The sequence below is a fragment of the Sesamum indicum genome, linkage group LG13, assembly GCF_000512975.1.
Source record: "Sesamum indicum cultivar Zhongzhi No. 13 linkage group LG13, S_indicum_v1.0, whole genome shotgun sequence".
In the NCBI taxonomy this organism is placed as follows: Eukaryota; Viridiplantae; Streptophyta; class Magnoliopsida; order Lamiales; family Pedaliaceae; genus Sesamum; species Sesamum indicum.
In genome coordinates this window covers 1,692,291-1,706,629 of record NC_026157.1, presented here as the reverse complement: position 1 = coordinate 1,706,629, position 14,339 = coordinate 1,692,291, and the positions used below count along the sequence as shown (strand labels likewise).

The 14,339-nt window shown below is 36.0% G+C and overlaps 1 protein-coding gene across 1 annotated transcript in view; it reads left to right on the top strand.

Moving 5' to 3' along the window:
- LOC105176113 (translation factor GUF1 homolog, chloroplastic) overlaps positions 582–14,339 on the top strand; it is a 17,386-nt gene continuing 3,628 nt past the window's right edge. Inside the window, exons 1-18 of the mRNA XM_020698653.1 lie at positions 582–646; positions 2,799–3,204; positions 3,564–3,740; positions 4,568–4,654; positions 5,113–5,169; positions 5,412–5,477; positions 7,535–7,597; positions 7,869–7,913; positions 8,093–8,193; positions 9,010–9,106; positions 9,923–9,994; positions 10,418–10,572; positions 10,653–10,710; positions 13,303–13,383; positions 13,466–13,552; positions 13,955–14,026; positions 14,118–14,262; position 14,339. The exon at position 14,339 is cut by the window's right edge and continues 78 nt beyond it. Coding sequence (XP_020554312.1) covers positions 582–646; positions 2,799–3,204; positions 3,564–3,740; positions 4,568–4,654; positions 5,113–5,169; positions 5,412–5,477; positions 7,535–7,597; positions 7,869–7,913; positions 8,093–8,193; positions 9,010–9,106; positions 9,923–9,994; positions 10,418–10,572; positions 10,653–10,710; positions 13,303–13,383; positions 13,466–13,552; positions 13,955–14,026; positions 14,118–14,262; position 14,339 — 1,835 coding nt within the window. The remainder of the gene's footprint in view (positions 647–2,798; positions 3,205–3,563; positions 3,741–4,567; positions 4,655–5,112; positions 5,170–5,411; positions 5,478–7,534; positions 7,598–7,868; positions 7,914–8,092; positions 8,194–9,009; positions 9,107–9,922; positions 9,995–10,417; positions 10,573–10,652; positions 10,711–13,302; positions 13,384–13,465; positions 13,553–13,954; positions 14,027–14,117; positions 14,263–14,338) is intronic.

Below are 14,339 nucleotides of genomic sequence, written 5' to 3'. Positions count from 1 at the left end.
CATGGGAAGGACACTCTCTTGAAGCCAGGTTGTAGTGCCTTATCTCTAGTCCCACCCAGTAGAGGTGGCATTTACCTTCAAAGGGCCTCCAAGTTGGCTACCTATTGTATAATTATTTGATGTGCCCGGAGTCTTCTACTAAATGAAAGAGCTTAGATAGACAATTCATGTTTAGGTTTTCATCTTGGAGTATTTGTAGGATTTGAAATCTCTCAAAGCCTAACTTCAATTCCTCAATCTTCTTGAGGTATTGCACCATGTTAGGCTCCTAAGCCTTATACATGCCTTCTACTTGTTTGACAACTAGTTGTGAGTTGGAATAGGCTATTAGATGTTGAGCCCTTGCATCCTAGGCTATTTTCATGCCTAGGACTAGGTCCCCATATTCTTCTTCGTTCTTCGAAGCTTTAAAGTCAAATTTAACTGAGGACTCCAAGTTCTCTCTGACATGAGAGGTAAAGACGATTCCAACATTGCTTCGACTCATTTAGCTGCTACACCTCCTTGCTAGGGGTAGAAGTAATCATCTCTGACATGAAGTTAGCTAATGTCTGGGCATGGTTGTTCGCGATTAATATGAGATGTCGTACTCGCTTAAGTTGATTGCCAATTCAACTACCTCCTTGAAATCTCTAGCTTCCCCAAGGTCTACTTGAGAAGGTAGAATTAGTTGCATGTTTAAACTTCTCATGTGTAAGTATAAATGATGTAACCTTAATGAAACATGGGGATTGGGTATTTATAGGCAATCTCCTCAGTAGTTGAGAGGAGGCCAACTTTCCTTGGACTCTGGGGGAGTAGCTATCCCCGTGCTGCCTAGATTCCCCTAGCAAGGGAAGTTTGTTGGCTTTTTTAGATTCTGTCCCTCTAATGGATAGAGTTGTTCTCCAGGATTAGGTCATTTCTTCATTTCTTTAACAGATAGGGGCATCCCCGCATTTATGCGGGTGGTATAGTTGATCCTTTGCTGACCTACTTGGTAGTGTTGGGCTGAGGTAGATGGGTGCTACTCGTGCCACGTCGGGTGAGGGAGGGTCCTCCAACAAGAGCAGTCATGCCCATTAGCCAAGTGTCGTGCAGGGATTTGCTAGATTTTGGCTTGCCCGTCGTTTGCCATTGTATTAGGTCAGGGCCTTCCTATTTGGTTGCTCGTTCTTGGGCCTAGGCATTCCCGTTCTCTGCCTCGAGCTGCACAAACCTTTGACGGGCTACTTAGTCCCCTCATTGGGCCTTTTTTTTAGGGACAACACCTCTAATAAATGTTAAGTCTAAACCGTAGATTCAATTTAAGTAAAAGTACAACATTGATCTATTAGTCAAATCTGAATTTTAGATTAAAATCAAGATCCAACAACTTTTGAATAAGGGTGTACATATTATTTTGAATTTAAAAATATAAAAATCATATGTGTAACATACGAGATGTATAAGGGGGTTTATGGTTCATTTTAAAAAAGACAATGACATAATTTGCTATTTTTTTTTTTAAATATTTCTCTTATCACATAAAGATAAATTATAGTTAACCCTTTTCAATAGCATTATAACATGGTATAATATGTATATGGCTAGTAATCCTAGATTGATGAAATTTAGACATTGGCTTGCATCTCATCCTTTTGTACCCTTGAGGCTCATATATTTGTACTTTGGAGCTTTCATTCACATGGATAGAGATTGCTGGATGAAAAATACCACTCCTTCCATCTCATTTTCATCATGCTCATCATATGTGTATGGCTCACACCAATGTGAAAACCCATGAATTGGGCAACAATAGACCAACCTCCCAGGTTTTCAATAATTTCTGACACCATAGTAGTGATTTTTCGGCGTCATTGACAATGAGCGCATTTTCTTTCCTATATTTCATACCAAGAAAGTAGGATAAATTTTTTTTTTCTAGTCCCATTAAATAAGGGTAGAATATTTTTTGGTACCAACAATAATGACAGGTGACACTTTTAGTCCCATAAAATTCAAAATCATGCCTTTTTAGTCCCAAAAAAGATGTGAGTTTGGATCTTTTTAGTCCCAAAAAAATGTGAGTTTAGAACTTTTTAGTCCCAAAAAAATGTGAGTTTGGATCTTTTTAGTCCCAAAAAAATGTGAGTTTAGATCTTTTTAGTCACAAAAAAATGTGAGCTTGGATCTTTTTAGTACCAAAATTACGACATTTTTTTGGTCCCCAAACCACAACACATGTGACTTTTTGAGATTAAAAATACGTGATTATGAAGTTTTAAGCAATTATGATAACAAAATAAATTCTCTCCTTGTTCCATGGGATAAAAAAGCATTTTGACATTCCAAACATGAATTGCTACTACCTGAGGATGTTATTTCTTGGTGCTTAATACATTTAGCTAGACAAGAAGAGGGTATAAATATGCAACATCCTACAGTCTTTAGCAATGGTCAAATTACTATTCTCCGTAATACTGACAACCTTCTATAATTTTATAATTATAAAAATACAGCCTAATGTGTAGCTCTCTTGGCTTACAAACAGACTTTTAATACCAATATAATTCATAAAAAAATTGATATAGGTGTGACCATGTCATCAGGGCATTTAGGGATTTCAAGTGTGTGTATATATGTATATATATACACACATATATTTTCTCCCAATAAGGCCTAATTCGTAATTTCTATTACACATTAACAACAAAAACATAAAGCAAAAAATATGAAGAAGATTATAACCGTTGCCCCTTGTAATCTTTTCATTTTCTTGTGGCTGAAAAACAAAGAAACAGTTGCTCCAAGATTGGCAGCAGTTGATTCATCCACAGACGCTTACGCACTCCGGGCACCTCCTCCGCCGCACGTAAATGGCGGCAGCCGCCGACTTTTGCCGCCTCAATTTTGGTTCATTCTCCAATACTCCCCCGCCGCACGAAAAGGGCGGCAGCCGCCGACTTTTGCCGCCTCAATTTGGTTTCATTCTCAAATACTCCTAACCGACTCCTTAATGCTGCTAACTTCACTCGCCCCGGTTCTCCAGGTTTAAACGAGGTCGACCTTCAATTTCATCGTAGGAGTTTCTTATCTACTAGCGAACTCGGTTTACACCAGCAGCGGCGCCGTGGTTTGAGGGTCTGCTGTCAAGCTGCTGGTGCTGGTGTTCAGCCCAAGAGCGCGCCTTTGGATACCGACCTTGAATTCGCAGCTCGTGTGGGCAAAGACCGCCTCTTGAAGGTCGCCGCTCGCCGACTTCCATCTTCTTCTTCTTCTTTTTTTTTTTATCCTTTTGGTTGCGCTGCGTCATTAATGCTATTAGCTACTGTCCAGTTGACTGAATTTTCATTTCCGAAGTTGAACTTCCTTATTTGAACAAACAAAGTGAAAGAAAAACAATGGTTGGATTTTAATGGTGCTGCAATTTGACATAAATTTCAGTTTACAGAAATCATATATGTGAAAATTCCAAAAGACGGTTTATCCATGGATTGAGGGAGAGTTTTTAAAACTCTTTTGATGGCGTACTGTTTGTTCGATATATCTACTGTAAAATGTGCTGGTCTTTTGTGTGAACGAATAGTTGTATTGATATGTAGGTGCCCTCGTCGAATATAAGGAATTTCTGCATTATAGCACATATTGATCATGGAAAATCGACGCTGGCAGATAAACTCCTGCAGATGACTGGCACAGTGGAGAGCAGAGAAATGAAGGCACAGTTTCTTGATAATATGGACTTGGAGAGAGAAAGAGGCATCACCATCAAATTACAGGTCCTCTATGTTTAAAAACAAATAGCGCAAACTTGGGGACTACTTTTGCTTAGTTCTTTCTTTAAGTAGTATACGAGTAGGCATCTGTTCTTGTTGCCAAATGTGAACATGTTAAATCTTTGAGTGGTTGAGTTACATTATTGCTAAATTCTGTTTGCTAGTATTATACATTATTTCTGCTTCTCCATTGGAATGAATTTTTTCTGCATGTAAATCTTGTTGTAACTGTAAATCATTAGCTTGTGCTGCATGTGGCGTCAGTTCACTAGATGTAGCATTGAGTTAGTTACTGTGAAGTTGCACAGGATGGAGTGTTGTATAAAATTGTTTGACATTGACTAACAAAAATATGAAAGAATTATTTAAAGTGGGCTTAAACAGGGACAATTTAACTCTTGAATAGAGCATAGTTATCTTTTCAAGGAGCAGGTTGTAACTTCAAGTAGTTGATTGATTTCAAGGTCTGTTTCAGTTTTCACAACCTAGAACTAGGGAAACTTGAAATTGATTCTCCATCTAAGAGCATTAGCTTGTTATATTCAACCTGATGATAGTTTCCTACATTGGGTTTTATTATGTGTACCTCCCTTCTCACATAATGCCCTAATATTAAAGTCTCACACTCTTGCCTTTTTGGCATATATATTCTGGACTTCTTTATGTCATTGTTGAATGACTTTAGATTCAGTTTTTCCCTTTAATATCTGTATTTTAGGTTTCAAATTCCTCTCTGATAAAGAACCCCTAGATGAGGTGTTTCTTTTATTATCAGATGCAAGCGTTACAGTTATTATTAAATATTTTAATCATTTTTGTTTTTCTCATAGGCTGCACGAATGCGTTTTATGTATAACAATGAAGCATACTGCCTGAATCTAATTGATACACCTGGCCATGTTGACTTCTCCTATGAGGTATGTTTAACCAATTCATGATATTGGTTTAAGTATTTGAAAATATACTTGTGAATGTAATATGATGTTTGAAATTTTTAAGCAACAAGAGGACACATGAATGTGTGCAGACCGAAAAAGAAAGCAAGAAAAAGATATGCCCTGTTTGTGGTAGTCGAAATTTTTTTGTTTGACTTAAATCACAAATAGTGGCTAATATAAAATTAGTTGTTGATTATATGTTGCTTGATGTTGATTAGTTTCCTGTATCTAGAACCTGCCAGCTTTGGGTAGTTAAAGAAGAAAAGAGGACTATCAGTAGTCTAGAAAAAGAGCTGCTTAGTTGCGATAATAATTCTCCTTCACTCATTTTTAACAAAGATGATATATGTTGAAAAACATAAATAACCTTCAGATTTCCGTTGAGTGTCTCATGTATTTGCTTGATATCATATCACAAATTGTGAATGAATTTTCAGGTTTCTCGCTCTCTTGCTGCCTGTGAGGGTGCTCTTCTTGTTGTAGATGCCTCCCAGGTACTTTCCGCTTTCTTTTCTGAATTCCTAAATCCGCTTTTTTCCTCTCTACCCCCTCACCCCAATCCCAACAAAAAAATAAAGAAATAAATGAAAAAGAAAGAAACAGTCATGTCATTTGTGGATGACCATCCAGTTCTATACTGTATGGCCTAATAATTGACTGGGAGATAGTTATTGTTTCAATTATATTCTTTTTCCTATAATGACTAGTGTTGTATCTGGAGCTGAACCTTTTTTAGGGAGTGGAGGCCCAAACATTGGCTAATGTGTATTTGGCCTTGGAAAACGACCTCGAGATAATTCCAGTAAGTTTGTTGTTTATCAAGTTTACATAATTTTCCAATCTTTAAAAGTTTCATATTGTTAAATTTGCAAAGTGTAGCAAGCTGCTAAGATATCTATGAAGTCCACTAATTCGTGAAACGAGGCGCTTGCTCTATAGCAGCACACATGTCAAAATGCAGGTAAATGTAAATTTAACATAGTAACCAAAAATTGATGCTTAGAAACTTTAGGAAGAAAAGGACTAATCAGAAAATGTCAAATCTTTCCAGTTATAGTAGCAAATTTTAACAGGGGCTTTAATTCCAATTGCGGTGGTGTGCAGAGCAGTTGCAGATGAAGTAGCTTTAGTGATGGTAAATTATTGAGCCAATGGTGGTCAAAAGTAGTTCTAGTAGTGGACAGACCTTGAAAATCGACAGACCTTGAAATTCAGAGTCATATTTATCTGGTGAACTTCGTGACTGCTTGCTTCCGCTTCTGCAGAAAACCCTATCTCTGGCCTTCTCTTTTCCATTTTACAAACCGGAGTTATTTGGAGAAGATGCTTTACATTTTGGTTCCACAAAAATCAATGTGAAAATATTATGCAACAATTTTACTATTATCATCACAGGAACAAAGTAATAAAATAGGAAATTTATTGGACATGTGCTCTTGTACACTTGAGGTTTAAACTTTTGAAGATCCAAAAAACAGAGCACAGTGTCCAGGCGCTGCGCCTCAAACAGAAAAGCATGTTCCAATGTGTGCTTGTAACTACTATTGATGGTCCAGAACTATTACTCTAAGCAAATATCAGATTGTAATACTTTGGGAAATATATCAGTCTATAAACACATGATTTCCTGATGTATGCAATTATACCTGGCATATCACGTATGAACCGAGGAATGAAGAGATTTTTCTTCTCAATTGGGTTGTTACAACCGATCCAATGGAGATGAATTGATAGAACATGTTGTACTGCTCATGTGCAAAGTTGGCACTTAATGGTTAGTTGGACACATCTGCCCTTGTGCCTTTTACCAGACATAAGGAGTGGTGTCAAGGAGCATCTGTATGATATCTTTTTTCTATTTTCTTTTTTTTTGGGCGGGGGTTGGGTTGGAGGGCTGGAATTAGTATGCACCAGTTGCTTAAGAGAATTTATGCCAACATTGTATAAAAAAGAATTCCTCTGAGTTTTGCTCTTTTGAAAATGACATGAAGCTTATTTTAAGAAATTAGGCCAGAAATAAATAATAGTTTGACTGATGTCAGGATGAGATGCTTACTTGTGTGAGCATTTGCACTAGTTCACGGTGCGTCTTTCTCTTTGCTTTTTGGCTTTTTTGTTTAACTATATCCTCGCATTTGACTTGCCCAGTTGATTTCTGGAGAATATGCATCAAAAGTGTAAACTTTGCCTACTTTTAGCTCCTTAGGTCTTATGATTATCTGGGGTATTTATTTGAGATAGATATCCAAAGTATCTCTAGGAAGTTGCATTGATACTAGTAACAGAATGTTTGGAGGAAGTACTCCTGAATTGCTTCTTATAAGCTTCTTAAAGTGATGTCCTGGAAATATTATCGGCTTATCGCTCATGACTACATTAGCAGAAAATCTAACTTTGTACTCAAAAAGTTCACTTGAGTGGTCTGTAAATTAGAACATTTAACATTCTCTTCTTTCTTTTAATAAATGAAATTCAGTCTTGAAGTACCTATTTTATACAGTAAACAATCCTGGATGGTTTCACCTTTAGCCCTATTTTGTTCTTTTGTTTACTCTGAGAGCACCGAACTACAGTTGATGAATATGTCTAGACCCATAAACCAGAGGTGCTTTACTTTTCCTGACATTTTCCACTGGCAATGCTTGCACTTGCATATTTGGTATTTATACTTTTGAATTATTTAGTATGTTTGTGTAATTTCATTTGGGGAGTGGTGTGGCAACTCTAACTTAGTAGATCATGTATGTTTGTTGGCTCCTGGCGAAAGATTTCTGTTTGTTTCCATGACATGACATAGCTAAGGAATTGCAATAGCTGCTAATGGGTTTTCCAGTTGTCTGAATCTTTTTCAATCCACAGGTTCTGAACAAGATAGATCTTCCAGGTGCTGAGCCAGAACGTGTTTCCCGAGAGATAGAAGAGGTTCGTTTACATGGAAATAAAATTGTGTACTTCAGTGAGGGCTTTGAATTCTTTGGTGCATCACTTATTCATTAAGATAATTCTCTATCATTGTGGTGATAATGTATTATATTGTAGTGATTAAGGTCTTTGTTTGACAAGATTCTTTTTGATTAATTAAGTTTGTTTTTAAATATGTAGTCTTCCCCTTGACTCGTGAGGTTCCAATAACAGATGTCTAAATCTGCTAAGAAATTTACTTTAAGTTATAATTTTGCTTTTATCTTGACAGGTTGTTGGTCTTGATTGTAGCGATGCAATTTACTGCTCAGCAAAGGTTGGTACTTTTTCCTCTCTTTCTCCTCGTCTGTTAATATTTTCTATAATAAATGTAAACAATCTTTGTCTTGACATAAAGTATGATTCCATGCAAGATGAAACGGACATGTGATTATGCAGAGAAGTCCATTCCAGATGTATCTCGAGAATGTAAAACATTTGCTATTATATTTGTAGGAAGGAATAGGTATTAATGAAATTCTAAGTGCGATTGTTCAGAAGATCCCGCCACCTCAGGATACTGCAGAAAGGCCCTTGAGAGCTCTCATTTTTGATAGGTATCTGATTTAGGTACAATGATCAAACTCCTTAAAGTTAAGTTTGTGTATATAGTTGCATGGGTTTTAGAGCATCAAACTCTATAAGGTGATATGGTTATATATTATTTGAATAGTTTTACTATATTTTGATCTTTTCCTTGCATGATGTCTTGTTTCCATTTGGTTTGGTATGTGTTACTTTTGATTTCTATTCTTTTCCCTTTGCAACTGAAATGAGATTGCAGGACACCATTAGATAGAGTCCACCATCTTTACCTATATGCAATTTGCTTACTCATCTTCATATTTTTACTTCTAGATGGAAGGTATTTACTTTCATGTTTTCTGAAGACTTTATTTATCTTATTTGCATATTTTATTATATTTTGATCTTTTCCTTCCACGACGTCTCTGCATTCCTTGGTTGCTGTGTTTTGCTTTCGATTTCTACTCTTTTTCCTTTGTAACTGAAAAAAGATTGCATGAAACCATCAGATAATGTCCATTATCTTTGCTTCTATGTCATTTGCTTAATCTATCTTCCTATTTTTACTTCTAGATGGACGGTATTTGCTTTCATGTTTTCCAAAGACATGTTTTGAAGTTATGACTTTTACAGGGAACTCTGTGCACCTATATTCTACTGTTATCTTTTGATCAAAGAAAATATCATTTTTCTTAAGCATATTTTCCATAATATTTCGGAAACACTGTGTAGCTCATATATCATTATACATTCTAAATGCATCTGAAACACTGACGTTTTGGGCTTGCTTTTTCATTATGAATTTGGTAGGAGCTACTGACTGCATTTTGTTTCATATTATTTTGCAGTTACTATGATGCTTACCGAGGTGTCATTGTATATTTCCGAGTTATTGATGGGACTATAAGAAAAGGTGACAGGATAATGTTTATGGCCAGCAAAAAGGTATGGCCATATGAGCTTCTAGTTGTTTGAGAAAAAACCACCTCTTGTTCATTGTTTCTCTTGAAGGAATCTATGGAGTACTTTCAGCCATTTCCAGTCTTGGTTATGCACATAAATGAATGTCTTGGAAGGAAACATATAGAGAAACACTGTTTTGTAAATTAACTTTCTATTAGCACCGAAATCACCAAAAAGGTAGCTTTGCTTTGGAAATAGATACCCTGGTAGTTTCTACAATTTGTGCTACATTATCCCCAATCCACGAAGAACCTGATGAGCACCTAGTTGAAATTGAAGGTTGAATATTTAATTCTTCTTTGCTGTGGGTGGCATTAATCAGGAGCTGCTATGGATACATATATTGCACCAAAATGTTTTTTTCTTCCCTTATTCTTTGATTTATTTGCACGAGGATGGTTGTCTCAACGTCTTTTGATTCTTGTTTTTGTGATTCAACCCCCAAATCTAATTTCAGTTGTTTTAGTTATGGAACTGTTCATTCTACAATGTTTTACATCAACATCTTTTTTCTAAATGCTATTCTAACTTTTAAGACACCTCAATATTATCTTGATCTTAATTGCTGATCAGTAATTCGCCATTAATTTAATTCTCCGCGCCCCTGCACATCCATCAGTGTTACACGTAGCTCCTCTATCATCCTTGCGACACGTACTCATAAGCAATTCCTTAGCATCATGAGTCACTAGAAGCATGTAATTGAGAAAATATCTATTGAAATATTGCTAATGTTCCTTGCTTGAAACCTAGCATGCACATAGTCCCTGTTTACTAACAGTGTTATTCAAAATGCAGGATTATTATGCTGATGAAGTTGGAGTTTTATCTCCCAGCCAGTTGCAGGTTGATCAGTTATGTGCTGGAGAGGTGAAAATCTAATCTGACCTGGTCTTCCACCAAGCACATCCTTATGATAAATGACAATTAGGGCATTACTTGTTGATTGCATTGGTTGCTTTTTAAGTCTCAAGTTTCTAATTCCAGAGCTAATTAAAATCTTTTAATAGTGTTTTTCTCAACTTTTATGCAGTTCTTAAAAAGCTATAGAGATAATTTGAAAGATGATAAATTTCCTTGATCCTCCTCTCATGATAAAAAGCATATTTAATATAGGATAGGAATTTGATGTGGAACATTAGTCGATTTATTGCCAAACCTTTTATTACTATGTTCTGAAATTTCAGTTATTGTGTTTGTGTGTGTGTGTTTATCTGTTCCTTTACCAATTCACGAACCATTTCTGTACTTCTTGTGTTAAGCTGTGGGATTTACAAGTTTAAGCCCTTTCAGGTAGGTTATCTTTCAGCATCCATAAGATCAGTGGCAGATGCTAGGGTTGGTGATACAATAACACATTACAGTAGAAAGGCAGAAGTGTCACTTCCTGGATACAAGGAGGCCACACCAATGGTTTTCTGTGGCCTGTTTCCTGTTGATGCTGACCAGTATTTATCTGTTTGATATCTTTTTATTAGATGGACTTTTGGATATGTTGAACTAAAATTTTTGTTGATCCTTGTTGTAGGTTTAACGAGTTGCGTGATGCTCTAGAGAAATTGCAGCTTAATGATGCTGCTTTAAAGGTATGGGTACTAGTAAGTGGCTATTTTTGTAATGATTGTCAACTATTACATGCCCAAAAATCACCATCAGAAAAGTTCTTGAAAGCTAATATTGTTGATGTACAGTTGGATGCAAAAATGTTGTTATGATTTACGTATGGTACTCCCTTGTTCTCATAAAATAGAGGGTATGATCCCTCGTCGAAGATTGGTTTGAGATGATTATGATAATGAGTTTACTGGACCCATATAATAGTGTGAAGTTCGTTTTTCATTAGATTTCTTTGGAAGAAGTCTTCAAGATTCTTCTATCCAACTTTAGTGCTTTTAAAGAACCTAGCTCATAGCAATAGGTATAAACAAAACTTTCATGCCCGGCCTGGCAACTCTGTTGGGCTATAAGGATTGCCTCCAAACCCACCAGAGGCACTTATAAATTGGGTTATGAACAACTTGCACAAAGAAAAGGATACCAATAACTTTCTTCTGCCATCGCTTAGAGCACCCTTAAAATAGACAATGATCAACTTGCTCAAAACAGGATATGATGAGGCACTTGAATTCTTCAGTCAAAGCTTGTAAGATATGCAATTTTTCAGTTTCTATTAGGATGGGGCTTCAGAAGAACTATTTCATAGAAACACTCTGATGAAAATTTACCAGGTGAGGAAAAAGTAGCTTTAGTAAGTTTTGAGAGTCGAAGTGTATTTTTTTGGAAGAACTCTCTAGGATTTCTATTCCACTCTGGTGCTCTAAGAAGTTGACTCGAGCAATAGTTTACACAACTCTCTGGAAAAGCTTATAAGGTGTTCCAAGTTTTCAGTGTCTACTCCATGTGAGATGCTGCATGACAACAATTGTTTCATAGAAATACTGGAAAAATTATCAGATAAGAAGGTAAACTAAATTTGGTTATAGTTTCGTGCCTGAAACAGCTGCTCTATACTGTATATATACAACACTAAATACAGGGTCTTATTCCTATGATGTAGAGATAATCATCGAAATGACATAAAGTGAGAAATTGGATATTTGGTGCATTTTTGGGTCCCTTTTCTAAGTGAATTGGTATATCTAATTCCATGGGGTCATGGACAGCATGTTCACTGTCAATAGATGAAGGGGAAGAGATAGATTCACTACCTGGTTCAGATTCATGGGTTTGCATATGTTCAGAAAATTGGCAGTAGACCTGAGTATCGAGATAGATTTCACACCAGGTTGTTGCTTTTCCATTTGAATTTCAAAATAGGTTCAGGTTCCATTTCAAGAAGAGTTGTAAGAGGAGTTTCATGACTAGCTTCAGGGGGGTTTGAAGGTTTGGGGAAACATATTTCTTTAGCAAAATTAAAGGACCACTTTTGGGCAGACTGTCAAATTCAAGAAACTCCTTTGTGTCATTATTATTCTTTTTAAAAACTTTTTCTTGTGGAAAGGATTTTGACTCGAAAATAAAGAAGTTGCACCCATAGAAGTGGAAAATTTTCGAGAAGTTGGGTGGTAAAACTTGTAACCTTTTCTGTTATTTGAGTATCCCAAAAACACACATTTTAAAGCTGTTGGATCAATTTTGCCTTTGTTGTGAGCATGAATATGAACAAATGCAGCACTAGCAAACACTTTAGGTGGTAGCATGCAACAACCATTAAAGTCAGGGTAAAAACTAGAAAGCATAGTTATAGAATTCTTAACATCCTAACACCCTAGACGGCATTCTATTTGTTAAGTATGTTGCTCTTAAAGCAGCCTCCCCCCAAAATCATTTTGCAACATTTTCCTGAAAACAGTAGTGCACTCTTGACATTGAGTAAATGCCTATATTTGCATTGCGCAACCCATTTTGTTGGGGTGTATTAACATAAGAAGGCTCATCGTTCCTTTTTAAAGAAAGATGAGAGACTTTCTTTAAACTAGTCTATTGCAGTACCAGAACTAACTCTTTTAATAGAAACTCCAAATTGTGTGTTTATCATTTTATGAAAACATGGATAAATACGAATTATTTCAGACTTTTCTTTGAGATATAACTAAGTTGTTCTTGTACAATATCAATAAAGAGACACAACCTATTTATTATCATGAAAATGGGAAGCATGGTCCTGGTCGTCAAAATTTCATGTAGTGACACAAACATATATAAACATATAAGGCAATAAACCTATTATGTTCTGATAACGACAAAAAATTAAAATAAATTTTTGTGATATTACTGGATTAACACAAAGAATCTTTATAGTTGAATGGTTTTATTATGTCATGTTTCTGCTTAAAATGTTTGCATTATTATTATGGTGAAGAGGTGAGGGAGTTGGAGGTAGTTTTTTTTTTTTCCTACAAAAACTACTCCCTCCAATTCAAATGTAATATTCGAGTTGGGTCAATCCTCATGTGTTGTTAACCCATTTTCTTATAACGGTTGAAGATGTGTAAAGTTTGTAATACCTTTTGCACTTCTGTATAGAGATACCTTTGCTATTCTCTTAAAAAATAATCCGCTGTTTCATTTCTTTTTATGAATCTTTGTCCGTGTTCCTCACTTGCGCAGATAGCTGATATATTCTTCTTTGGATGATATACTTCATTGAAATTTTCCCAACTGCAATTTTTTTACAGTTTGAGCCAGAAACCTCAAGTGCCATGGGATTTGGCTTTAGATGTGGGTTTCTTGGTCTTCTTCATATGGAAATTGTTCAGGTTAGAACTTTCCAATTTTTTGGTGCTCTGAATCTTTTATATGTCAAGCATTACCTGCATCATGATACATTCTGTTCTGCAGGAAAGGCTGGAACGTGAATACAATTTGAGTCTCATAACCACAGCACCAAGTGTGGTTTACAGGGTGAATTGTGTGGACGGTGATACTGTAATTTCTCCTCATCCTATTCTTGTTATATTACTCTAATTCTATTTCAGATTTCTTCAGCGGTGACTATCTTTTGGATGCTGATCTTTCATGCTACCAGAGATTCTTTCTGGAGTACACACAAGATTTTACACATCAGTAAAATGTGGAATTTCCTTGTTGTCAATCAGACTATAAGTAAATAGCATGGAAGTCTACCTTCTACTCAAGGAAATCTAAGAATTTGTCATTTAAGGGAAACTTGTAGAAGTTTTGTCATAATAGAGACGCTAAAAAATGTGGCATAAGTACTTTGTTTTTTCGTTCATTGGTTCAATTGTGTGCCACTGTTTTTATGGTTTCTTCCCAAATATAAGTTATTATCTGCACATCTTCTTGATATGTTGTATTCTTCTGATCTAGGTTGAGTGTTCAAATCCATCCTTACTTCCTGAACCTGGAAGCAGAAGGTCAATTGAAGAACCATTTGTTAAGGTTGTTTAAGTTAAGTTTGCTTTATTGGATCTACAGTGCAGTTCTCTTCCTGTTGCTTTTGAATGTGGTTAAACATGTTTTACTTGTTCAGATTGAAATGCTCACTCCAAAAGATTACATCGGTGCACTTATGGAGCTTGCCCAGGACCGCAGAGGAGAGTTCAAAGAAATTAAGTTCATCACTGAGATTAGAGCATCAATTATTTATGAGTTACCCCTAGCTGAGGTATCCGATTGTGAGCCTAGTAAAGAGCTTTCATTTGATATTGATGGAAGTAGTACATTCAATATAGAACTGCTGTTCATTTCTAGT